The sequence below is a fragment of the Ornithorhynchus anatinus genome, chromosome X1, assembly GCF_004115215.2.
Source record: "Ornithorhynchus anatinus isolate Pmale09 chromosome X1, mOrnAna1.pri.v4, whole genome shotgun sequence".
Lineage (NCBI taxonomy): Eukaryota > Metazoa > Chordata > Mammalia > Monotremata > Ornithorhynchidae > Ornithorhynchus > Ornithorhynchus anatinus.
The window spans coordinates 38,826,489-38,853,641 of record NC_041749.1 but is presented as its reverse complement, the minus strand read 5'-3'; the positions used below and the strand labels follow the sequence as shown (position 1 = coordinate 38,853,641).

The 27,153-nt window shown below is 44.6% G+C and overlaps 1 protein-coding gene across 3 annotated transcripts in view; it reads left to right on the top strand.

Annotated features, from left to right (window-relative positions):
- The window catches only part of ARHGAP26 (Rho GTPase activating protein 26), a 472,294-nt gene that overhangs the window by 431,830 nt on the left and 13,311 nt on the right, over positions 1 to 27,153 (top strand). Inside the window, exon 21 of one of the 3 annotated variants that reach the window (XM_029050708.1) lies at positions 18,999 to 19,109. The exons of the other annotated variants lie outside the window; for them this stretch is intronic. Within the exon in view, the coding sequence (XP_028906541.1) occupies positions 18,999 to 19,109 (111 nt within the window). The remainder of the gene's footprint in view (positions 1 to 18,998; positions 19,110 to 27,153) is intronic. 3 annotated transcript variants of the gene reach the window in all.

The window sequence follows — 27,153 nt, the reverse complement described above, 5'->3', positions numbered from 1 at the left end:
GATAACTGGAGGGAGTCTTGGGGTCAAGGGAGGGGGTTTTTAGGATAGTGGAGACATGAGGACATTTAAAAGCAGTAGGGTAGAAGACAATGCAGAGCAAACAATTGAAGATAGTGGTCAGGAGGAGGGAAGAGGAAAGTGCTTTGTTAAGGTGTGAAGGGTTAGGATTTGATATGCAGGTGGAAGGAGTGGATGTTGAGAGAAGCCAGAAGATGTCCTCTAGAGATACTGCTGGAAGAATTGGGAGAGTTGAAGAAGGGGTGGGAGGAGGGAGTGACTGGAGATCTACAAGAAATGAGGATCCCAGGTCATTTCAGAGGAGAAAAGGGAGGGCCCTGGTTTGTAGCCTCCAGGGACAGTAGGTTGCCCACCAGGTGGAGGTAAACTGACTCTCTGAGGTGGCAGAATTGTTCAGCCAGTTGCCCAGGAGACCTCCAAGATGACTGCATGTTGTTAACAGGATGTAGGAAGAGGGGCTTCCCTTCAGAAGAACAGAAGAATGGCTGATAAATGGTCATCATAAGCAGGACCACAGCTTCATACCTGCCCCTAGCTAGGAATTAGGTAAGAATCACTGGAAGGCCTTGGCTCTTCAGGAAGATGATCCTCTCCATACTTCTGGAGAAGGAAGGTTGGATTTTGAAGATCAGGAAAGTGAAGTCAATAGCTATAGGATGAAGGGGATGGGACTTGGGCCTGAAGGGAACAAGAAGCCATTCCGCTACCCGAGGAAATAAGCACCTAATGGGATCCCAGACCCCAGATTTTCACAGGGCAGTTAATAATAATTTTGGTATTTGTTAAAGCACTTAATATGTGCCAGACACTGTACTGCACGCTGGAATGGATACAAGCAAGTTAGGTTGGACACAGTCCCTGTCCCACGTGGGGCTCACAGACTCAATCCCTATTTTCCAAATGAAGTAATTGAGGCCCAGAAGTAAAGTGAATTGCCCAAGGTCACACAGAAGTCAAGTGGCAGAGCTGGGATAACCCACAAACTTTTGACTCCCAACCCCATGCTCTGTCCACTATGCCATGCCGTTGGACAGACTTATCTGACTCATTGTCCATCCCCTGCAATTTACCTATGTGGGAGGAAGGAATGATTCAACACAGATTCAGTTGTTGTATTCAGGGGTGACCAGAAAGTGAGGAGAATGGAGGAAAAAGGGGCAGAAATGGCAAGTGTATCTTTTACTAAGCTGGATGTATTTAAAGGAGCAAGGATACTGAAGGATTCATTGGATATCACTAGGGAACCTCTGGTCAGATTGTTTTCAAGAATTACTGGAGGCCAGCAGAAGTTCCTGCTGATGGCATAAGGATAAATATACCATCTAGGGGGGACAATAACATGGCTTTGAGAAGAGATAATAGTGCTAGGCAAATTTAATTTCTTTTTATGAAAGTGTCTGACACCCTGGAAGAGAGTAGCCACTGATATAATTCTACATTTCAAAATTGATCAATTGTATTTATTTGTGTGCAGAGTACTAAGCTTTTGGGAGAGTACAATATGCCAATACAACAGGCACATTCCCTGCCTAAAACGAGTTTACAGGCTAAAAGACATTTAAGTCTGTTCCTTGTGATATCCTTCTTGACAAACTAGGAACCCTGGTATTTTTGCCTAGTAGGAAGAGCACGGACCTGGGAATCAGAGGACCTGGGTTCTAATTTTGACTCCACCACTTGTCTGCAGTGTGACCATGGGCAAGTCACCTAACTTCTCTGTGCTTCAGTCACCTCATCTGTAAAATGGGGATTAAAGCTGTGAGCCCCATATGGGACATGGACTACATATACTGTAACCAACCCAGTTAGCTTGTATCTACTCCAGCACTTAGTACAGTGCCTGGCAAATAGTAGGCACTTACCAAATATCAAAAAAACAACAACAACAAAATAGATAATTAAGAAGGTGCCCAGCTTGCTTGAGTCTTGCCTCTAACCTGACAGCACCCATTGCTTGTTGTTACCTGGTGGGATTAATTGAGTGGTGTCCTGCAGGATTTAATCTTAGGCCTGGCTTTATTTGATATATGTAATGACCTTGTCAGCTTAGAAATATGTTCATCAAATTGGCACTACTCAAGGAAATGGGGATGGGACCTTTCGGAAGGGGGAATAAAATTCAGAGTGACTTTGACAAATTGGAAGATATTAAGGTCAAAAAACAGCCAATAGCTATGGGAAAACGCTGGCCAGCAACGTGAACAATCAATCCATCAATCAGTGGTATTTCTTGAGCAGCTGGCGAAAACCTGAGGTCATAGTTGATCACGAACTGAAGGTGAATTGGTAATCCAGGGCCATTATTTAAGCTGTCAACATGGTCCTATAATGTTTTAGAAGCAGCCCGACATGTTAAGGGCTCAGAAGTAAATCTTCCACTAACTTCTGCACTGTCCAGACCCTTATAATAATGATATTTGTTAAACACTTATGTGACAAACTCTGTTTTGAGTGCTGGGGTAGATATAACTTAACCAGGTTGGACACAGTTCCGATCTCACAAGGGACTCACAATATGGGAGAGCGAGAACAGGTACAGGATACCCATTTTTTATAGGGTACTAAGGCCCAGAGAAGTGAAGCGACTTGGTGAAGATCACACAGCAAACGCAAGGCAGAGCAGAGATTTGAATCAAGGTCCTTTGAGGTCCAGACCTGTGCTCTTTCCACTAGGCCATGCTGCTTCTCTGAAGATAGCCATATTAGGGTATTCTTTTAAAAGGGATATAGAAAAATCAGGAAAGAGCATCAAAAATGATTAAAGGATTAGAAACTAAATCTTTGGAAGAGGTATTAAAGGAATTGGGACTGTTTAGTCTAGAGAAGAGATGTCTCAGGGGTGACTTGATAAATTTGATCAGTTACATGAAGAGGTATTTTTAATGGGAAGGATATTGACTGTGGACTCCATTTTGGTAAACGTTCTAGAGTTTCTGATTCCAAAGTGTGCAGATTTCAGATTTTCATGAAATGAAATTGGTAAAATAGTCTAAATCATCCCTTTTGAAAATCCAGCAAATAAAGTGAATAGTATGAATCTTATCTCAGGGAAAACTTTGGCTCATATTAACATTTTAGAATGGGCCTTCAGCCTAAGAAAAAAAAGTGTGTGCATCCATTTTTGGTTTACAATGTACAGAACTTGGCTCCTTCAAAAAGGAAGAAGCAACCAGATTCCTTATAAACAGAAGCTTCAACAGTGACCCGGGCAGGTGCGTTGTTGGTAATCATGGTTCCAGAGGGAGCTGGTGATTTCAGGTTGGGATGGCATCCTCCCCCTCTAGACTGTAAGCTCTTTGTGGGAAGGGAATGTGCCTATTTATTATTATATTGTACTCTCCCAAGAGCTTAGTATAGTGCTCTATACACGGCACTCAATAATTAGCGATTGAATAAATGAATGAATTCCTACTATGGTGTGTGCTGATTGAGGGCTTTACTGTGACCTTGCTGCTCCAGTGTCAGAGAGGTAATTATGGCCTCTGGCAAGAGTACAGTGCTGCAGGTGACAGAGGTTTTGGGTTTCCCACAACAGATGGCATGATGGGCAATATTTTCAGGATAATCTGATGAGGGGAGGGGTATTTTTCCATTTCTTTTCTTGCAAAAGATGACAGTGCAGTCATCCCTCTGAGCATACACACAGTAGTGGATGGTTGAAGGTATATATTGTTGTCAATGGGTCCTAAGGAGACCAAAGTTTTTTTTTCCTCCATTTTCCTAATACCAAACACAATATATCAGTGAGTCTCGCTCTGGGAAAGGCATACAAGAGAGCTGCAGTGTGTATTACAGAAGCTGAACCTGTACGAGTGCACTAATAAGATGCTGGTCTCTGGTTTACTTAAGCTTTCCCACTGTACTACTGGATGGCTTCCTCCTGGCACACTGAACTGTAGGTGACCCTCTGTATTGGGTTTAAAACCAATTGATTGGTAAAAAGTCTATATTTTAGTCTTGAGACTAAAGTGTCGTCTTAATTTGTTTGGGTGTTGGGGGGTAGGAAAACGGTCCTTTAAAAGCTATCGGAGGAGCCCAGCATGGGAACACTGGTAGCTTCTGGTGTTGCTGGTGAGTGCTGTTTGGCAAGAAACTGGTTACTTCTTGCTACTTAGATTCTGAGCCCCCTGTATGAAAGGGACTGGATCTAACTTGATTAACTTGTATCTACCCCAGGGCTTAGAGAATAGAGCACAGATCTGGGAGTCAGGAGGTCATGGGTTCTAATCCTGGCTCCACTTCTTGCCTGCTCTGTGACCTTGAAAAGTCATTTCACTTCTCTGTGCCTCAGTTATCTCATCTGTAAAATGGGGGATTGACACTGTGAGCGTCATGTGGGACAGAGACTGTGCCCAACTCAATTTGTTTGAGCTTTATTAAGCTCACCCCAGAGCTTAATAAAGTACCTGGCACATAGTAAGCACTTAACAATGCCACTATTATTATTACTACAGAGTTTAGAACAGTGCTTGACACAGCATGTGCTAACCAAATACCGTAATAGTACTAGTTGGAGTTAGTAGGTGTTTTTTTATGGTATTTGTAAAGTGCTTGCTATGTGCCAAGCATTGTACTAAGTGCTGTGGAAGATACAAGCTAATCAGGTAGGACACAGTCCATATCCCACATGGGGCTCACAGTCTTAATCCCTAGTTTATAGATGAGGTCACTGAGGCATAGAGAAATTAAGTGACTTGTCTAAGCGTACACAGCAGAAAAGTGACAGAGGTGGGAGTAGAACCCAGGTCCTTTTGACTCCCTGGCCCATGCTCTATCCACTGGACCACACTGTCTATGACTGAAGAGAGCCTCCTTGGTACTCCAGTGAAATTAAACTTCAGTAAGGAACCAGGTACAAATGTATGCATTATTACATTCCACCAAGAGCAAAATCCCTTGTCCCAAAGCTTTTCTTGGGCCTGCAGATGCCAGGAGAGAGCTCTTCTTTCTGCTGAGGCAGTAACTCCTGTGCCAATTGACTGGGGCAACCTCAGAGAGCAAATTCCTGAATCTGGGGTGCCAGTCAGTCAGTGGTTGAGGACTTACTCTGTGCTGAGCATTGTACTAAGCACTTGGATAAGTCTAAAACAGCAGAGTTGGTAGATGTGTTCCCAGACCACCACAGGGTATTTGTGTGGTGCTTTATTTGCATGTTGTTGATCTCCCAGCCTCCTGTCTCTCCCCACTCCAGTCCATACTTCAGTCTGCTGCCCAGATCATTTTTCCACAAAAACATTCAGGACACATTTCCCCACTCCTCAAGAAACTCCAGTATTTGCCCATCCACGTCCGCATCAAACAAAAACTCCTCACTATTGGCTTCAAAGCACTCAATCACCTTGCCTCCTCCTCCTCCATCAAGCCCACCCACTTCGCTCCTCATGCTTGTATTCTCATTGTACCTCAGTTTCGCCTGTCTCGCTGCCGACCTCTCGACCATGTCCTGTTTCTGACCTGGAACGCCATCCCTCCTCAAATCTGACAATTACCCTCCCCTGCTTCAAAGCCTTATTGAAGGCACATCTCCTCCAAGAGGCCTTCCCAGATAAGCCCCAATTTTCCTCATCTCCCACTACTTTCTGTGTCACCCTGACTTGCTCCCTTTGTTCATCCCCCCTCCCAGCCCCCCAACACTTAGTTACATATCTGTTATTTATTTACTTGTATTAATGTTTATCTCCCCCTCTAGTCTGTAAGCTTGTTTTAGGTAGGGAATCTGTTTATTATATTGCACTCCTAAGTGCTTAGTACAGTGCTCTGCACACAGTAAACTCTCAATAAATACGATTGGATTGCTTTCAGTGGTCCTAAGTGATTCCAGGGCATGAGGCAGTATGGCCTAATGGATAGAGCACAGGGCGGGGACTCAGAAAGATCTGGGTTCTAATCCCAGCTCCACCACTTGGCTGCTCGATGACCTAGGGCAAATCCCTTAACTTCTCTGGGCCTCAGTGACCTTATCTGTAAAATAGGGATTAAAGTTGTGGACAGGGAATGTGTCTGTCTATTTTTGTATTGTCCCGTCCCAAACGCTTAGTACAGTGCTCTACACACAGCAAGCACTCAATAAATACAATTGAATGAACGAATGGATGATGGTGAGGCCCATGGAGAACGAGGGCCGTGTCCAATCCATTAGCCTGTAGCTACCGCAGCGCTTAGGACAGTGCCTGCTCACAGTAAGTGCTTAATAGATACCTTAAGAATTTGGGAAGCAGCGTGGCTCAGTGGAAAGACCCTGGGCTTCAGAGCCAGAGGTCATGGGTTAGACTCCCAGCTCTGCCACTTGTCAGCTGTGTGCCTGTGGGCAAGTCACTTAACTACTCTATGCCTCAGTTACCTCGTCTGTAAAATGGGAATTAACTGTGAGCCTCACGTGGGACAACCTGATTACTCTGTATCTACCCCAGTGCTTAGAACAGAGCACTGTTCTGCACACAGTAAGCGCTTAACAAATACCAACATTATTACTATTATTACTATTATTATTAAGAAAAGGGGACAACCTCTTGTTGGTTAAGGGTTTGATGGTGCCACTGATGTTGGCTGGTGACTGACCGAGGCTCAGCCTGCTGCTGGGAACCAGAGCCAGCACGGTAGCTTGACAAAATGCCAATGACAGCATTGCATCACACGAAGAGATGGTTCTAGCTCTCTGGAAGAGCAGAAAACTGAAAGCAAATAAGTTGCTTGAACTTTTGGTGAAGAGGAGTAATAGCTGTAATGGTATTTATTAAGCAGTAATACTATGAGCAAGGCACTGTGTTAAGCTCTGGAGTAAAAAAAAAAAAGTAGTACATAAAAATTTAAACAATGCTATTATTGGGTCAGACCCGTGGTCGGTTAATCTCTGCAGTCTCACATTTCCTCCTGCCTCCAGGGCATCGCTACTTGGTTGTAGAAGCAGCATGGCCAAGTGGAAAGAGCCTGGGCTTGAGAGCCGAGGACCTGAGTTCGAAACCCAGCTCTGCCATTTACCGGATGTGTGACCTTGGGCAAGTCACTTCACTTCTCTGTCTCAGTTCTGTCATTTCAAAATGGGGATTCAATACCTGTTTTCCCTCCTACATGAGACTGTGAGCCCATGTGGGACCTGATTATTTTGTATCTACCCCAGTGCTTAGTAGAGTCAGTAGGTCATGGATTCTAATTCCCACTCTGACATTTGTCTGATGTGTGACCTTGGGAAAGTCAATTCACTTCTCTATGCCTCAGGTACCTCCTCTGTAAAATGGGGATTGAGGTTATGAGTCCCTCATGGGACAGGGACTGTGTCCAACTCGATTTGCTTATTTCTACCCCAGTGCTTAGAACAGTGTGTGGCACATAGCGCTTAATATATACCATAATTATTAATAATTAAGTGCTTACCAAATACTATCATGATGATGATGATGATTTCCCACCAATACCTCAAAATTAATATGTCCAAAACAGAACCCTTCCTCTTCTCATAAATTCTCTCCTCTCCCCAGCTCTCCCATCACTGTAAACAACAGCACTGTCCTCCCTGTCACACAATCCCATAACTTGGGCATTATCCTGAACTCATCTCTCTCATTCAACCCACTTATTCAGTCTGTGACCTAATTCTGTAGGTTCTTCCTTCACAAAAATCACTAGAATCCGTCCTTTCCTCTCCATCCAAACTGCTACCACCTTTATCCAAGCACTTATCCTCCCGCTTTGAATACTGTATTAGCAACTGCTTCTCGCCGACTTCCCTGTCTTCTGTCTCTCCGTCTTCCAGTCCATACTTCACTCTGCTACATGGATCATCTTTCTGAAAAAAATCATTCTGCACACATCTTCCCACTCCTCAAAACCTTCCAGTGGTTGCCCACCCTCTCCACTATCAAACAGGAGCCCCTTATCAGCTTTAAGGCAATCATTCAGCTCTCCCTCTCCTGCCTAACCTCACTGATCTACTACTAAAAACGAACCCTCAAATTTCAATCTTCTAATGCCAGCCTACTCAAAGTACCTTGATCTTATCTTTCTTGCCACTGACCTCTTGCTCACATTTTCTCATTGGCCTGGAACTCCCTCCCCTCTCACATCTGACACACCAGTACTCTCCCCATCTTCAGAGCCCTAAAAAAGTCATGTCTCCTCCAAAAAGGCTTCCCCGACTAAGCACTGTTGCCCCCACCCTATTCATTCTCCCTCTGCATCACCTATGCACTTGGGTCAGAACCTCTCAAGCACTGTAATACTCATCCCACCCAAGCTCTACAGAATTTATTTCCATATTTTTATACTCTTCCGCTTCCCCATCTGCAATTTAATTTAATGTCTGCCTCCCCTACAAGATCGTAAACTCCTAAAGGACAGGGATTTATATTGTAATCTCCAAAGTGCTTAGTCCACTGCTCTGCACCAAGTAATCACTCAATAAATACCATTGATTGATCAATCAATATTTATTGAGCATCCAGAGTGTGCAGAGCCCTTTATTCTGTGCTCAGGAAAGTATAATGGAGATAATGGTCCCTCCAACCCAGTATTGAGAAGCAGGGTGGTTTAGTGGATAGAGCACACGTCTGGAAGTCAGAAGGACCTGGATTCTAATCCTGGATCCTCCACTTGTCTGCTATGTGACTTTGAGCAAGTCACTTCACTTCTCTGTGCCTCAGTTACTTCACCTGTAAAATAAGGATTAAGGACATGAGCCCCACGCGGGACATGGACTGTGTCCATCCTGACTAATTTATATCTACCCCAGCACTCAGTACAGTGCCTGGCCCATAGTAAATACTTATCAAATAAAAAGCTGGAACACAGCATATGGGGAAAACTACATGGTCTAGTAAGCTCCCTGTAGGCAGGGGAAGTGTCTACAATCTCTGTTGTATTGTACTCTCCCAACACTTAGTACTGTGCTCTGCAAACGGTAAGCACTCAATAAATATATTGATTAATTTAAATACTGCTGGGAAGGAAAGTCAACTAATAGAATACAGAGGTCTTGGTATTGACCTCTGATCTTTTTAGTTAAAAACTAGAGTCTCTGGCAGTGTGTATGGCCCTTTATCTTTACCTTGATGCGTACCAATCATGGTATTTCCAAAGAGAGCCTTTCTGCCTCTTTCTGCTGGGTGCCAAATTGGATTGATCTGCCCCTGTTGCTTTTTTGTTTGTTTGCTTTTAATGGTATTTGTTAAGCACTTACTGTTTGCCAATCACTGTACCGGGTGCTGGGATAGATACAAGATAGTCAGATTGGACACAGCCCATGTCTGACATGCGGAACTCCTCACTCTAGGCTTCAAGGCTCTCCATCACCTTGCCCCTTCCTACCTCTCCTCCCTTCTCTCTTTCTACCGCCCACCCCGCACGCTGCGCTCCTCTGCGCCCACCTCCTCGCCGTCCCTCGGTCTCGCCTATCCCGCCGTCGACCCCTGGGTCACGTCCTCCCGCGGTCCTGGAACGCCCTCCCTCCTCACCTCCGCCAAACTGATTCTCTTTCCCTCTTCAAAACCTTACTTAAAAATCACCTCCTCCAAGAGGCCTTCCCAGACTGAGCTCCTCTTCCCCCTCTACTCCCTCTGCCATCCCCCCTTTTACCTCTCCGCAGCTAAAGCCTCATTTTCCCCTTTTCCCTCTGCTCCTCCACCTCTCCCTTCCCATCCCCACAGCACTGTACCCGTCCGCTCAACTGTATATATTTTCGTTACCCTATTTATTTTGTTAATGAATTGTACATCGCCTCAATTCTATTTAGTTGCCATTGTTTTTACGAGATGTTCTTCCCCTTGACACTGTTCAGTGCCATTGTTCTTGTCTGTCCGTCTCCCCCGATTAGACTGTAAGCCCGTCAAACGGCAGGGACTGTCTCTATCTGTTGCCGACTTGTTCATCCCAAGCGCTTAGTACAGTGCTCTGCACATAGTAAGCGCTCAATAAATACTATTGAATGAATGAATGAATGAATGAATAATCTTAATCCCCTTTTTACAGATGAGGTAACCAAAGCACAGAGAAGTGAATTGACTTGTGAAAGTTCACACAGCAGACAAATTGCTTTCCAGCTTTCTAGGCAGACACCTGGTTTCTGTCCAAGCTTGTGCTTGACCCCACTTTAGCAACTGGCAGGTTATCCCGCCTTTGAAGTTTTTAGAAAGAGGGCAGCTAGACGTTCCCAAAAAAATTAACTTACAGTATGTCTCATTAATCAACTAACCAGTGTGTTAACCAATTAACCAGTGCATCCTTCCAGAAGGCCCAAATCTTCTTGAATTTCTGCAGGTGAAAACCTAAAGCCTGAGTTTAGTAGAAGTAGGTGACATTGTTTTCCTTTGTAGTACAGAAATGACCATAGTGCTTAGGGAGGAGAGATGAAGTTTTACATAAGGATTTTTTCATCACTAGGTTTCTCTTGCAGATGTTAAAATTGCTTTCCAGTGGCAATGATGGCAATTCCTGGAAAATCACTTAAAAATATTTTCCAGAAAAGTTGATATACTCCACAGAACCAAGTGAACAAGGGGTAAATGTTACCTTGAAGCCAAGTTTGAAGACTTTCTTGAGTGACAAGACCAAGCTAAGTCAAGTCTAAGTTAAGAAGTAATATAAAGATGAGAACCTGTAAGGACTGAAGATAACAGTGTGAGTCCCACGTGGGACAACCTGATTCCGCTGTGTCTATCCCAGCGCTTAGAACAGTGCTCTGCACATAGTAAGCGCTTAACAAATACCAACATTATAACAGAAGACATTTTTAAAGCTGGGTCAGAAGTAAAATCACAGAGAAAATTTTCCCACATGATTAAGCCTTAGAGTAATTAAGGATTTGAGAGAAATAAACTTCCCCATTTACTCACATAATTGCCCTAATTTTAGGCCTGATTTTTGCAAGCTGAAACAGGAGGGCAGCATGGCTTAATGGCTAGAGCACAGGCCTGGGAGTCAGAAGGTCATGGGCTCTAATCCCAACTCTGCTGCTTGTCTGCTGTGTGACCTTGAACAAGTCACTTCACTTTGATGTGCCTCCATTGCCTTATCTGTAAAATGAGGATGGATTGAGACTGTGAGCCCCATATGGGACAGGGACTGTGTCCAACCCGATTTGCTTGTATCCACCCCAGAATTTAGTACAGTGCCTGGCACATAGTGCTTAACAAATACCACTATCATAATCATTATTATTATTTAGAGTGGCTTGTCCTCTAGAGAGGCAAATGGCAGACGTGGGATTAGAACCCAGCAGTGTCAGAGGCACTTAGACTGTGAGCCCCTTATGGGACAGGGACTCTGTCCAACCTGATTAACTTGATTCTACCCTAGAACTACTTAGAACAGTGCTTGGCAGGTACTAATTAACAAATACCATAATAATTAAGTAAGGTTAGAAAAGAGTAGAGTCTTTTTGACTTGACCAAGAGGAGGTTTTGGAAACTTGGCTGAGTGCAGTCTCAGTAGAGTAAAGGGGGCAAAAACTCGATTAGGGAGGTGCATATGGTGCAGTCAAGGTACTTGGACAGGAATTAGAGGGGGGAGATGGACCGCTAGCTAGAGTATGGTGGAGTGAGAAGTCTGTCTTTATAGTAGGTTTGATAGCAGGGGGGAAAGAGCCAGAGGAGAGCAGATGCTGAAGGTATAAGTAAGGAGCCCACCCTCAATATGGCGTAGTGGATAGAGCACAGGCTTTGGAGTCGGAAAGGTCATGGGTTCTAATTCCGACTCTCCCATTTGCCTGCTGCATGACCTTGGGCAGGTCGCTTCACTTCTCTGGGCCTCAGTTACCTCATCTGTAAAATGGGCATTGAGACTGTGAGTCCCATGTGGGACAGGGACTGTGTCCAAAGCAATTTGCTTGTATCCACCCCAGTGCTTCGTACAGTGCCTGGCATGTAGTAAGCGCTCAACAAATACTAAAAGTATTATTATTAATAAAGATGGTGAAAATAAGTGTTATTTCAGAGGCCAGAGGGGATGGGCCCCATGATACAGGAAGAGAGGAACAAAATAATTGACAGAATTATAGTGGGTTCGAGAATGGAGGTGGGGGCACCGGGAGCTTCAGAAGAGATTGAACTGTTAAAATAGTCCGTGGAGGAGTCAATGAGGGAGGTGTAGTTTCATTGGCAAGCAGATGAAATGGAGACTTATAGCTAGAGAGGGGAAAATTGAAAGTTGTGCATTGGCCCAGCTTCTGGATTCCTGCCAGAAAACTAACCCAGACCTGCATTATTTTTAGGTGCCTGACTTTGGCTTTATTAATACATCTGGGCACTGTCCTAAGTAGTACACATGCAATTGGTGGCAAATTCTTAGAACAGTGAAATATTCCGGGCTTCTTATTCAACTGCTTCCTTGCCTCATGGTTGCTCTTAGGCGGAAGGCTAACATCCTGGTCCATTGCTTCTAATTTTAGCCACTCTTTTGTTTTCTGCAGTGGATGGTTTGGATTCCTAGTAAATTCTATCATTTCTCCTTCCCTGGTCCAAACAGGAAGTACTCCCTGAAAGTAGACAGGAGAAGACACCAGATGGCTAATTACTTTCAGCATATGGAGTAAAGTATGGTCCAGTTCATTGTCCAAATTAAAGAAGCCCCTTCCCTTTCTTCTGGCTCCCCCATCACTTTACAGGAATAATTTTTTAAAAAATTTCAAAAGGGTCCCAGAAGAGCCTGTGTATTTATTCAGTCACCCTCTCAGTGTGGCCAAAAGGCAGAAAGGACCAGCTGAGCAGCAAGTAGATGTAAAGTCAGGGTGTAATGGAGAATATGTATCCAAGAAGGAGGAGTTGGGAGGCTCCCAATCATTCAAAGCCAGAACAGACCAAGAGAACAGCAACTACAACCTTTTTGCAGATCCTGAACACTCACCCACAGCTCTTCAGAAAGACTTCCAGCAAGTGATAGTTTTTAAATCGAAGTTTTTAAAATCAAAGGGTTTTTTGTTGGGTTTTTTTTAAATGGTATTTGTTAAGCACTTACTATGTGCCAGACACCGTATGAAGTGCTGAGGTAGCTATTTCTAAAGTTGATTCCCTTTCAATGTTTCCATCTCTCTCCCCTGCCCGGTTGGGGAATAATATATGAGAATAAGGGTGGGTTCTCTTTCTTCCCATTTTTTTCCCTCTAGATCAAACAAATTATATGTTTTTCCAGGTATTTAGTTCAATGTGGTGTTTAAAGAGGGTGGCAACAGCAAATGAGACTTTCACTGCGGCCATTTCAAATGATTTTTTTTGTTTTATTTCGGTGTTTTTATGGTATTTGTTAGGCACTTACTGTGTGCCAGTCATTGTACTAAGAGCTGGGATAGATACTAGCTAATCAGGTTGCACACAATCCGTGTCCCACATGGGGCTCCCAACATTAATCTCCATTTTGCAGATGAGGTGACTGAGGCACAGAGAAGTGTAATGACTTACCCAAGTTCACACAGCAAACAGTGGAGCCAGGGTTGGAACCCAGGTCTTCTGACTCCCAGACCCATGCCCTTTTCACTAGGCTATGTTGCTTGTATGGTTTACAATAGGAGCATTGGACTGTTGTAGCCTGAATCTATTCTTTCTGAAAGTGCTAATATCACAAGAGCAATGCCCTTTCCTTTCAGAAAGTGGGAACCACAAAAGCATCAGAAGAAAATTTGAAGCCATTTTATAATTTTTGCTTACTTCTGCATGCTACTCTGTACAGATACTCTAGTAGCGGATTTCTGAGTCTTAAAGAGAAGGAATGTGTCATTTAAGCAGAAGATCTGTTTCTCTAGGGATGTGATCAAGAGACTTTAAGAAAAGCAATTCAAATGCTATTATGAGCATTTAATATTGACCAAAAATTTCCTTGGAAACCCTCACACTGGACTGCTGGACTGCTTAGATGTCTGAAAGGGAATTGGGTGGGATTGCTCACTCCTAAGACTTCCCAGAAATAGAAGGTTTTCACCTGATCCATTGGACCCTTTTCCATCCCTAGACTCTGCCCATTTACTATGGAAGCCAAAGCTGACCTTCACAGGAAACCGATGTGCCTTGGAATTCCATTTATAAGAACCCAAGAAATGCCTTTTCTGGCTCAGACCAAAGGGCCCTCCAATCCAGTGTCTATCTCCAAAAATGGTAACAGGATGCTTTGAGGAACCGTACTTTGAGCAGTGTGTCCTAGTGGAAGGAACACGAGCCTGGGAGTCAGAGGAGCTGGCTTCTAATCCTGTCTCTGCCACTAGCCTGCTGTGTGACTTTGGGTAAGTCAGTTTCCCCATCTGTGAAGTGGGGATTCAATACCTGTTCTCTCCCTGCTACTTAGACTCTTAACCCCATGTGGGACAGGTACCGTGTCCTACCCGATTCACCGTATCTACTTCAGCGCTTAGAACAGTGCTTGACACATAGTAAACACTTAACAAATAACATAATAGCTAACCATGTGATGGTTGTCCTCCTGGGAAACTGTTCTCGTGAGTAGGGGTGAGCTCTCTAACATCCTTAACCTTTCCCCATTAACACCCCTAGCTTTTCCACTCCTCAGGAACCACTCATCCAAGAACCACTACCCAAATCCCTCTTGAGCGTGCTGATATTTTCTGTCTGCACAACTTCCTGTGGCATAAATTTCCTTTCCTTTTGGGATCTGGGACATCTAGCGAGTAGTGATAGAGTGTAGATTCTATGCTGCTCAGCTCCATCACATCATGTAGCCCTCAGGGACCACAGGAAGACGTCGTCTTCCATCTGTCCAGCCACTTCTCCCTTGCCAAGTATTGTCTTGCAATCCCTTGCCCTCTACCCTGCTTCAGACAACTTCCAGGACTCCGGGGGAGTAATCACCGTAATCATCGCTTCCAAATGGACACGGAGAACACTGTGGGGAGGGTTAGGATTATGTGTGGCTTTTTTTTAACCACTGCAAGAACCATTCAAGTGAAGGTAAGGGAAGCACATCAGAGTGCTGTGGGGAACCCAAGAACTGTAAACTTGGATGGTTCCATCCTCTTCCTTGTAAAGAAAGAAGTTTCTCAGAAGCTGGCCCTGCTGTGTTAGTAATCAGAAAGGAGGCAGCCACGTGAGCTGTTCTGCTGCCAGCCCAGCAGATCCAGGCCCTCTCACCCAAATATCCCCAGCGATCAAATCCCTCGTCTCGGTAGCGCAGCAAGCACAGCTGGAGAAGCCTGTCAGCGAACTGCCTGCGCCCTCTCAGCTGAAGGCTCGGATCGTCTCTAAGCCTCAGAAGCTTTTTTTCTCCTTTTATCTCTCTTTTCTTCTTAAACCACTGCAGATGTTAGTGTGTCGGGGTGCAAGGGATGGGATGTTTTCCCTATGACATCAAGATGGCCAACCATGAAAGCCCGCTTGGGGCTTCAAACCAGAGCCAAAGGTTCATGCTTCACGTTTGCAAATCTTTAATGGTTTCGCCTGGGTTTTCCGGAGCTTGTGGATCACTTAGGAGAAAACAATCAGGATATCTTGGGGAGCTGTAGATTGGAGGCTGGTTATGAGCAGGGAACATGTCTCCTAATTCTGTTGTATTCTTCCAAGTGCTTTGTACAGTGTTCTGTTCATTGTAAGTGCTCAGTGAACAATAATAATAATAATTGTGGTATTTGTTAAACACTTACTATGTGCTAAGCACTGGGGCAAGCAAATCAGGTTGAACGCAGTCCCTGCCCCACATGGGGCTCACAGTCTTAATCTCTGCTTTATGGATGAGGTAGCCGAGGCACAGAGAAGTGAAGTGACTTGCTCAAGGCCATACAGCAGGCAAATGGGAGAGCTGGGAGTAGAACCCATGACCTTCTGACTCCCAGGCCCTGGCTCTATCCATGTGCTGTGCATCGGTTGATTGATTGTACTTTTTTTGGGATACCCTGAATTGGGAAATATTTTTAGAACACCCATTTCCTGTGAGGCTTTGCCCTCCTCACCCCAGATTTTGGGTTTTCATTCTGTTTTTAAAGATATTCAAAGAAGGAGATCCCATGGTCTCTCTTAGCAACCTTTTTTGGTACGTAGCCAACCTTACAATAGGAAGGGAAAGAGAGGGCACCTGATGGGGACGGTGGGGTGGGAGTTGAATGAGTCTCATTTTGGTATAAGCCCCTGCCACAACCAACTCAGGCCCACTTATTGCTGGGTGACCTTGGTCAAGTCATTTTATTTCTCTGTGCCTCAGTTGCCTCATCTATAAACTGGGGATTAAGAATGTGAGCCCCATGTGGGACACTGGTGGGGTCCAACCTGATTAGCATGCAGCTAATTAGAAGTGTGACTGGGACATAGTAAGCACTTAACAAATACCATAAAAAAAGGCATTCAAATAACAGACGAAGTAACTGAATGGACATTTCAGATTTGTTTCATCTATATAAGACCCAATTTCACGCATTAAGTCTTGTGTGTTTTTGTGTATGATTGTGTAATGGGGATTTTTGTTCCTGCTTTTCTTGCACATTTTTTAAGGCCTAGAGAGATGTTGGATTCTGGCTCGGGGACATAAGTAATAGCCTTTAGATTTCAGAACTCTCTGGATGAGTAAAGAGTCTGATCTGGCACCCAAAGGGACTGAAGAACTCTTGCTGGGCTTTGATCAGTAGTGGATAGAATTGGCATGTTGAGATCGTGGTCTTTTACTTTGCCAGAAAGCTCAGTGTGCTGTGTTAAGTTGGTTTGTTCAGAGGGGTTTTTGATACCCCGTGATCATTTGCCTGTATTGGGGATATAAACCAGTCGTCGTAGCTATGTGCTGAGAATAAGAGGCCTGTGTTTGCTCAATCAGAAATCCCACAAAGAAGTGCTTTTCTCACTATCCCTACACTCCTCTCAGAAAGACAGTTCCCATCGAACGTGCTTTCCTCCATGTTCAGCTCTGTAGGATACTGGGACTTAACTCACCAACCATAAACTCTGGCAAAAGAGTGGGTACTTCCTCATTAATGCCCAAAGTGCCAGTGGATTTCCCAAGAACCTGGAGTGTGCTGTTGTGCTTATGACTACTTGTGTATGGGAGCAGTGTGGCCTAGAGGAAAGAGCACGGGCCTGGGAGTCAGTTCTTTTATTCATTCATTCAATAGTATATATTGAGCGCTTACTTTGTGCAGAGCACTGTACTAAGCACTTGGAATGTACAAATCGGTAACAGAGAGAGACAGTCCCTGCCCTTTGACGGGCTTACAGTCTAATCAGGGGAGACAGAAAGACAAGAACAATGGCAATAAATAGAATCGAGGGGAAGAGCATCTCATTAAAACAATAGCAAATAGAATCAGGGTGATGTACATCTCATGGACTTGGGTTCTAATCCCGGCTTCATACTTGCCTGCAGTGCAACACTGTGCAATTCACTTCTCAGTTTCTCAGTTCTTTCATCTGCAAAATGGGGATTTAATGCCAGTTCTCCTTCCTACTGAGCCTGTGAGCCCCATGTGAGACCTAATTATCCTGAATCTACCCCAGCACTTAGTTCATGCTTGACACATGAGTAAGCACTTAACAAATATTATTATTATTGTTTTTATCATTATGACTACTACTATTAGTATTGTCTTTCAGTTTTTTTTGGGGGGGTGCAGTTAATTTCAAATTATCAGGGGTGATAGGGAAAAGAGAGAAGGTCATGGGTTCTAATCCCAGCTCTGCCACTTGTCTGCTGTGTGACCTTGGGCAAGTCACTTCTCTTGCTTCAGTTACCTCATCTGTAAAAGGAAAATTGAGACTGTGAGTCCCATATGGGACAGGGACTTTGTTCAACCCGATTTGCTTGTATGATCTCCAATGCTTAGTACAGTGAGTGCCTGGCTCACAGTAATCACTTAAAAAATGCCATTATTTCATTACTATTATGTTGTGCTTACATCACCAGAGCTAATATAGCTAAATATAACTAAATATAAATAGAATAGTCTTAAGTAAGCCACTAATGGCAACCAGTTTGCCCACCAAACCAGTAACCAGATTGACTGGTTCCCATTTCATCCCTGTTTGCCTTGCCCTTGATGGAGGTGATGATAAGGAGAGAAATGGCCGAAACGTTCGGGCAGCCAAAAGGAACAAGGAGGGAAAATGGACGTGGATAAATCCACAAACTTAATAATGGGGATTTGACTTAGTAGACGGGAGTAATTATAATTATTGTGGTTTTCGTTAAGTGCTTACTGTGTGTCAAGCAGTGTACAAACTTTGGCATAGATCCAAGAGAATCAGGTCAGACACCATCCCTGTCCCACATGTCCCCCAGTCCAGGAAGAAGGGAGAACAGGTATTGAATTCTCATTTTAAAGAGAAAGAAACAGCCCCAGAGAAGCTGAGTGACTTGTCTAAGGCGACACAGAAAAGTGGCGGAGGTGGTATTAGAACCCACGTCCTCTGTCTCCCAGGCCTGTGTTCTTTCCGGTCGGTCTCGCTGCTCCTCCTTATCTAGTATTAAGAGATCTACCAGCTTCCAGGCATGCAAAATGTGAGGTGCCGTCTAGGTGTGTTTTCTCTGTCTCTCCCAAAAGCACGTTTGCTCTGGAAAGTCTTCCCTGCCATTTTCCCAACACAGGATTACTCTGGGCTTAAATGTGCAAAGCCCATTTAGTTAGAAATGTAAACAGGAAATTGTTTTCCAGGACTGTGGATGAGGGCCCAGAGAAAAGCAGTTTGTGTCCAGACACAACCAAAGAGAACAGAAAAGACCGAGCAGTACATTACGAGCTGTTACTATCCCGAAATATGATCAACGGCATCTGGTGACGTGACAGAGGTGAAGGGAACCAACAAAGCAGGACTTCATGTAATCGGTCCTATACGTACTTGTCCTATAGGGCCAAAATGCAGATTTGTCAATGAAGGAATCACGGAGCAGGTTTTAACCAGAAGACCTGATGGCTCAGCTTGGGAAAATGTCAATTTGGAAACAAAATTGCCTCCCTGCATCTGTGTTCTCCCCTTGAATCTTCCTCAGTTTTCCTCCACCGTTTGTTTTGAAGTGAATGTCTCTTACCTTTGTGTTTTCCCTATGTTTTTGATGTGTTTTCTGGTTCTGTCTTGCAGCCCTCAGAATCCAAGCCCAACTTCACCCCTCTCACCATCCTGGCCCATGTTCTCCGCGCCATCCAGCCCTATGCCCACTTCATCTACGTCCAGCGACTCATCCCCCATCAGGTCTGTTGTAGGGTTTGTTTGGTCTTCTGTTGCCACGGCTCTATTTTAATTTGCTTGTCCTCTTTTCTATTCACTTCTTAATTTGGCTCCAGTTGACATGTGTTCCCAGAAATCCTAACTTGGGCTTGTTTATGACTTGACCTTGCTGAGCTCTTTTGGGATACGCATTTTATCTCTGGGCCTCAACTCCTCCATGGATAAAATGGGGAACATACTTTTCCAAATTTCTTCTTTCCTCTTCTCTTGCTGTCTGAGTCTCTTGCTCTCTCTCGCTCTCTCTTGCTCTCCATTTCTCCCTCCCGTCTCCCTCTTCGCCTTTGTAAGCTCATTGTGGACAGGAAATATAATTGTTTTACTGTTATATGGTATTCTCTCAAGACTTAGAACAGTACTCTGCACACAGTAAGCACTAAATAAATATGATTGATATTGAAAGGATACACCGTTACGGAGTGTCCCATGAGCAAAGATAGTTTTGAAGGTTGTATTCACAGATTAACTACAAACCTTCTCCTTAGGGAGTATACAGCCTATTGTGAGACTCAAGAGGAATGAAAAAATACTGAGTCTAAAGTGTTTTGGACTCCTTGGATAGGAGCTACACACAATGATCTTCAATCCGATAGCTCTCTGCCCTCTTGCCGGCCAACAGCCAGGATTCTCCAGTTTCATGCCAAATTTAGATTCACTCAGTGTCACGCCAACTTGCAGGAAATACTGATGAAAATGGCCCCTCATTTTCCAACTGAGATTTGAGAGATTTTCCCTTTCAGATTAGCCCAATAATACTTGGCCCTTGACTATAATATGTTAATCTGAGATCTTTGGTGAATCTTTGAGGGAAAGGAATGATGTAAGTCTAGCAAATAAGTGCAGTGCAAATAAGTGCAGATTATCCATGCTAATTGAGAGGAAGATGAACAAGGATAATCTATAAAAATAGATCATCCAAAATCTGAAGTGATTGAAAGTCTACCTCAAAAGCTGAATGAACACATGGATTCCTGTATCTTTCACCCTTAATTGTTTCTCTCTTGCTCAGCATTCAATTGCTTCCCCTTGAAGTATCACTCAGAGTTAGGAGGAGTAAATAATAATAATAATAATTATAGTGGTATTTGTTAAGCGCTGTTCTAAGCGCTGGGGGAGCTACAAGGTTATCAGGTTGTACCAGCTGGGGCTCACGGTCTTAATTCCCATTTTCCAGATGAGGTAAATGAGGCACAGATAATTTAAGTGACTTCCCCAAAGTCACACGGCTGATAAGTGGCAGAGTCGGGATTAGAACCCACGAGCTCTGACTCAAGTCTGGGCTCCTTCCACTAAGCCAAGTTAACCAAAGTACAGGACAATTGAGAATCCACAGTTCTTGGTGCAGCATGCTTCTAAGAGAAGGTGAGCAGCTCCAGAACACTTCGAAAATCCGTGCCATGGATAACTGGGAGTGTTTTGTAAATAATAACAAACGGCCACAGCTACAAATGGCCCCAGGAGCACTGGGACAATCCATACCATGGATAACCAGAAGAGTCATAAATCTAAACTCATAGCATAGCTACAAGACTTTGAGCAACACTAAGTGCCTCTCAGGCCCTCTGTGCTGTGTCTTCGGCTTCTGGGGATGTTTGGTGGGTGTGGCATTTCATTTTAAAGGATTTAAATTACTAGGATCCTCTTTGTTCGCCTTTAACAGTTGCGACCAGCCGAAGCCCTCCGCAAGGGGCGTGGCAGATGAAAGAAGCAGAGCCTAAGCCATTTTTAAAGCTTCCTTGAGCCTCTTCTGATCCTGAGGCACCCAGCATTTTTCTATTTTTCAGGTCAGGTACAAGCCTCATCCCTTGAATCAGGGTCCATATCCAACATTCTCCCCTTTAAGAAACGCTATGGGGGATTTTGATTCAATCTGCCCCTTCAGTAGTGTTTTCTGCCAGATGAACTCACTGGGAATGAGCTCGAAGCCTTTGGAAGGGGTTTTCAGTACAGTCGTGGTCTAAAAGAATGAAGTAAGTGATCCCCTAAGCGCCTTTCAAAATCATTACACTGAAGGGGTGGGGGTCAGGGTGTGGGAGACCTCGGCTGAACAGCTGAAAGCCAGGCAGGCAGACACCTTGGAAGACAGCCCTGGCTAGATTATGAAGCAGTGTTATCACTCAACTAAAGTAAGGAGAATTCACAGTTTAATCTCTGCTTCCTATGGGGAAGGGACGTGTTCAACAGCAGAGAACTAACATGTTTACTGTGTTCCAGGCCCTGTACTCAGCGCTGGGGTAGGTAGAAGCTAAATCAGGCTGGACACAGTCCATGTACCACATGGGGCTCACCGTCTTAATCCCCATCCTACCAGTGAGGCACACAGAAGTGAAGTGACATACCCAAGATCAAACAGCAGACAAGTGGCGGGCTTGGGATTGGAACCCAGGTCCTTCTGACTTTTAGGCCTGCGTTTTGTCCACTAGGCCATGCTACTTTTCTAGTCTGTCTTCCCTGACTAAGCCTTCATTTCTTCTGTCTGCCCTGTCCTCTGTGTTAACTATGCCCTTGACTGTGTACCCCTTAAGCACCTTGATACTCCCCCCAGCCCTACAGCCATTTATGCACATTTCCTTATACTCTACTACTTCCCCTATCTGTAATTTATTTTAATGTCTGTCTCCCCACCGTAGACTTTAAGCTTCCTGTGGACAGGGAATCATGCCTACCAACTCTGTTGTAGTGTGTTCTCTCCCAAGCACTTTATACACCTCTCTGCACCCAGAAAGAGATCAATAACTACCATTGATTAATTGAGTGGAGCAGTTAGGACTCTAGACTGTAATCTCATTGTGACCAGGGAACGTGTCTACTAACACTGTTATATCTAACTCTCCCAAGTGTTTGTACAGTGCTCTGCACACAGCAAGTGCTCAATAAATACGATTGATTGATTGACTCAGAGAGAGGCAGCAGAGTTTAAGGGGACAAATGGGGCTGAAGGTACTTGTCCTGGCTCTGCCCCGATCCTTTGGGTGACCTGGAGCTGTTCCTTTCCCTACTTACAACTCAGTTTTGTGTGACCTTGGGCAAGTCACTTCACTTCTCTGGACCTTAGTTACCTCATCTGTAAAATGGGAATTGAGACTGGGAGCCCCATGTGGAACAGGGACCGTGTACAACCCAATTTGCTTGTACCCACCCCAACACTTAGTACAGTGCCTGGTACATAGTAAGCGCTTAACAAATACCATAATTATTATTAATTCGTTTCCTCATCTGCATAATAAGGGAGAAAAAAAGGAACATTGTGAAGACATCTGGGATAGTATGAGGAACAGTGGTGTCAGAGAATCTAGAACTGGCCAGGAAAAGACTAGCATCGGTAGAAATAGTGTGGCATAGTGGAGAGAACACAGGCCTGGAAATCAGGAGGACCTGAATTTAAATCCCAGCTCCTCCACTTGTCTGCTGTGGGACCTTGGGCAAGTCTCTTAATTTCTCTGCTCCTCAGTTTCTTCATCTGACAAATGGGGACCAAGACTGTGAGTCCCCAGTGGAAAATGGACTATGTCCAACCTGATTAACTTCTATCCACCCGTGTCTCTAGTACACGTTCAGGTACATAGTTAACGCTTAAAAAAATTCGTAAATAAAAGGTTGGCCACTGGATCTATGAGCCTGGCAATCTCTGTATGGTAGATGCCACCTTGGATTAGCTGTTGCTTCCAAAAGGCAGTTTGATGGGGTTGGCCCTCCTGAGTGACTCCTCAAGCAGATGGTCCCTCATCGGATCAAAAATCAAGATGCTACAGAGCTGCCATGGCAGCAGGTGACCAAAAAGTGGTGACCTATGGCTATCAGTGAATTCCCCCAGGGCTTACCTGAAAACCTTTGGCCTCCTGGTAGATAGGACTGGCCCTTGAGGAGGCAAATCCTATTTAAATGACCTTCCTTTCTTTAGGATGCCTGGAATATGAATAATCCTCCCCTCATCCCTCCCTCCCTCCCCTGCCACTCCCTGCCCTCTACCATCTTAGCCTATATGGCTCGCTAAACTTCAAGAAACATCAGGAAATATCTGATGCTCAGGAGAGATTTGGTGAACCTGGGAGGAGTTTAATCAATCAGTTATTGAGTGATATTTATTGAGCACTTACTGCGTACAGAGCACTGAACTAAGAACTTGGGGAAAAAAAACAATCCAACAGAGTGGGTAGACACATTCCCTGCCCACAGCAGGAAGCAGTGTGGCCCAGTGGATAGAGCCCAGGCCTGAGTCAGAAGGATCTGGGTTCTAATCCCGGCTCCATTGCTTGTCTACTGTGTAACCTAGGACAACTCACTTCAGTTCTCTGGGCCTCAATTACCTCATCTGTAAAATGGAGATTAAGACTATGGGCTCCATGTGGGAGAGGGACTGTGTCCAACCTGATGAGCTTGTATCAACCCCAGTGCTTGGTACAGTGCCTGGCACATAGGACCAAAAACAATGCCATTAAAAGAACCAAAAATGAGCTTACACTCTAGAGGGGGAGATTTTACTGTATGATCTAATGAAAGCTCAAACTCACCAAGTTCTTCCCTTGCCCTAAAAGGCTCCATTTACCATATATAGCTCCTGCATTGTGACTAAAAGTTACCCAAAGTTTAGAGGTAAAGTTTTCAAGTCAGCATATCATGCAAATTTAGCCAGAACCCCTTGGATGTGTGGTTTACAGAGGGAAAATGTATTATTCTGCAAACCCTGAGAGGGCACATGAGGGGAATCTCCACTCAGTGCTTTCTTGGCCTCTTGCCATGCTCAGAGGCAAAAATTGAAAAAGAGGGACCAAAGAGTATCTGGGCCAGTTAATGTCCTTGGACCTGCAGCTGGGCTTTGAAGGACACTACCATTCTGGCACCAACTAAACTTTTTCATAATAATATAAAAATGTTGGTATTTGTTAAGCGCTTACTATGTGCAGAGCACTTTTCTAAGCGCTGGGGTAGATACAGGATAATCAGGTTGTCCCACGTGAGGCTCACAGTTAATCCCCATTTTACAGATGAAGTAACTGAGGCACAGAGAAGTTAAGTGACTTGCCCACAGTCACACAGCTGACAAGTGGCAGAGCCGGGAGTCGAACCCATGACCTCTGACTCCAAAGCCCAGGCTCTTTCCACTGAGCCACGCTGCTTCCAGGGTGAGTGGAAGGGGAGCTGAGCAAGACAGCCAATGGAGTGGGGACAAAGAGGATAGTGAGGAAAGGAGGGCTAAGAGAAAAGCCCCCTATCCCTCAATCCCCTCTCAAGGGCTCATAAAATCATAGCCTAAATCCTCAGACATCCACTGTTTGGGAGAAGGACAGACTTAGTGAAGATTTGCTCATGGCAGCTGGACTAGAGAATCTGGTGGACAATTGACCAGGCTCTGTTCAGTTCATTATGGGTAGGGAACATGTCTACTAACTCTATTACCATATTAATGTTTTACATATATATATACATATATATATATATATATATATATATATATATAGGTATTAAGTGCTTACTATTTTGCCAAGCACTGTTCTAAGCACTGGAGTAGATCCAAGGTAATCAGGTTGGACACAGTCCCTTTCCCACATGGGGCTCACAGTCTTAATCCCTATTTTAGAGATGAAGTATCTGAGAGAGAGGGAAGCGAAGTGACTTGCCCAAGGTCACACAGCAGACAAGCGATGGTTGGGATTACAGCCCACGTCCTCTGACTCCCAAGCCTGTGCTCTTACAACTAGGCACTCTCCCAAGCACTTAGTACAGTGCTCTGCAATACTAATCACTCAAAAAATACATTTGATTGATTAATTGATAGATTGTCCATCCGGAGACATCCTGGGGTTTCATTCTTTCCAGATGCCCCATCCCTGAGGGGGAAGGAGGAGGGGGGGCATGAAAGATAGGCCCACCAAGGGATCTGCTCCTTCTGAGCAACTGAGAAAGAAGTAGAGCTTTGGGCTGGCTTTGATGTATGTGGCTGCGGGGGAGTCGGGGGAGGGGGAGGGGGGCAGGGGTACTTTCTGGCCCAAAGGGCAGAATCAAGGCATGGGAGAGAAGAAGGAGGCAGTATATGTCCCATTCTCTGGGGAATACAGACAACTCAGCACCGTAGAGACCCAGTCTGCTCATTTTTTTTGACTCAAATGCCCCAAAACAACTTTCTCCTTGTCCCTTCCTATCCCCCTGTTCTTTTTTATTCTTGTTTTAATCAGTTTAATATGTAACTTTTCTGAGAGTACAATTCAGGACAGTCCTGGTTTTGTTTCACTGTTCACCCTCCTTCCCCCGGGCCAGGAGCCAGCCCAGAAACCTGGTATTTAAAGCATTAGCCAAGCAGGGAGGAACCCCCTTACATCCACTTGTCTACACATGGGGCTTTGTGGTCGAGTGACATATTTTTTTCACCTTCCCGGGAGTTTCCATTCTTTGCTGCTTCAGCATTTTTCACAACCGGATTACCCTGTCTGTGTCAGACTACTTGCTTGCCTTCTCTTTTTCTTTTTCCTAAATTTAAAAAAAGGGTCTGTTTTCTTACTCAGAGGAATTTCCCCGTTTGTATTTACCTCTCTGCTGCTTGACCCATCCCTGGTAAAGATCATGGGGCGTGATTAACTCCTTGTCCCATAAATCTTCTGTCCTGACCAAAGGATCCTGATAAAGGAAGAATTATTTTCAGATTGGTACTTGAGCTTTCTAGGCTTTGCCCTTCCCTCCTTCCTTCATCTCACTTATACAACAGCTGCATTCATTCAGTCAGTCAGTCATATTTATTGAGCACTTACTGGGTGCAGAACACTGTACTAAGTGCTTGGAGAGTACAATACAGCAATAAACAGTCACATTCCCTGCCCATAATGGGCTTAAAACCTAGAGTATATAACAAGAATAAGAAAGAACAGGAGGTGATGGAGAGAAAGTTGGCTCAGGGCATTTAAGGGGAAAAAACATGGAGACTGGGTCTCCGGCGGCTGAGTTGTGTGTATTCTCCAGAGAAGGGGGACATGAACTACCTCCTTCCATCCCATTCCCAATTATCTGGCTCAGCTGCCCCAGGAGCCTGAGCCTTGGAGAAGGGAGTAGGAAACTGGTCACTCCCTGCAGATATAGATCACCGTCTGCTTCAGAGGAGCAGTTTTCTCCCTTGCCGGATATCCAGATGTTCCAGATGGCTGGCACTGAACAAGCTCTTCTCCATCCAGGGAACCCAGAGCTCAGGCTTTTCCTCTGCTCCTGGGATCCAATTCCAGCACTACTTTGGCTTCCCTTAAGAGCACAGGCTTGGGAGTCAGAGGTCATGGGTTCTAATTCCAGCTCTGCCACTTGTCAACTGTGTGACTTTGGGCAAGTCACTTAACTTCTCTGTGCCTCATTTACCTCATCTGTAAAATGGGGATTGACTGTGAGCCCGACGTGGGGCAACCTGATTACCGTGTATCTACCCAATGCTTAAAACAGGAACCCCATGAAGCCCGTGCTTTTTCCATTAGGCCACTTGGAGAGCAGAGGAAAGAAGAAAGGAACCAGGAAATAGACAATAGAGGCAGTTTCCTGATCCTGTTACCACGTTAGTTATCCCAGTACCTATGTGCCTATCTGGTTTTTATTTCTCTGTTGAAATGCCTATTTAGCTTTATGTATTCTTTTACTACTTTATTGCATATTTGGCTCACATGCCAGCTTGCATGCCAGCTTACCTCTTCAATTAGACTGCACATAGTAAGCGCTTACCAAATACCATCATCATTATTATTATTATTTATTGAGCTCTTGCTCTGTGCAGAGCCTAGTGGCAAGAGTACGGGCTTGGGAATCAGAGGATATGGGTTCTAATCTCAGCTCCGCCAATTGTCTGCAGTGCGACCTTGGGCAAATCATTTTACTTTTCTGTGCCTCAGTTACCTCATTTGTAAAATGGGGATTAAGAATGTGGGACAGGGACTGTGTCCAACTTGATTACCTTGTATCTACCCCAGCACTTAGTCTCTCCTCCCTGCCTCAGCCAAATGTGGATCTGGAATCAATCAGTCATATTTATTAAGCACTTACTGTG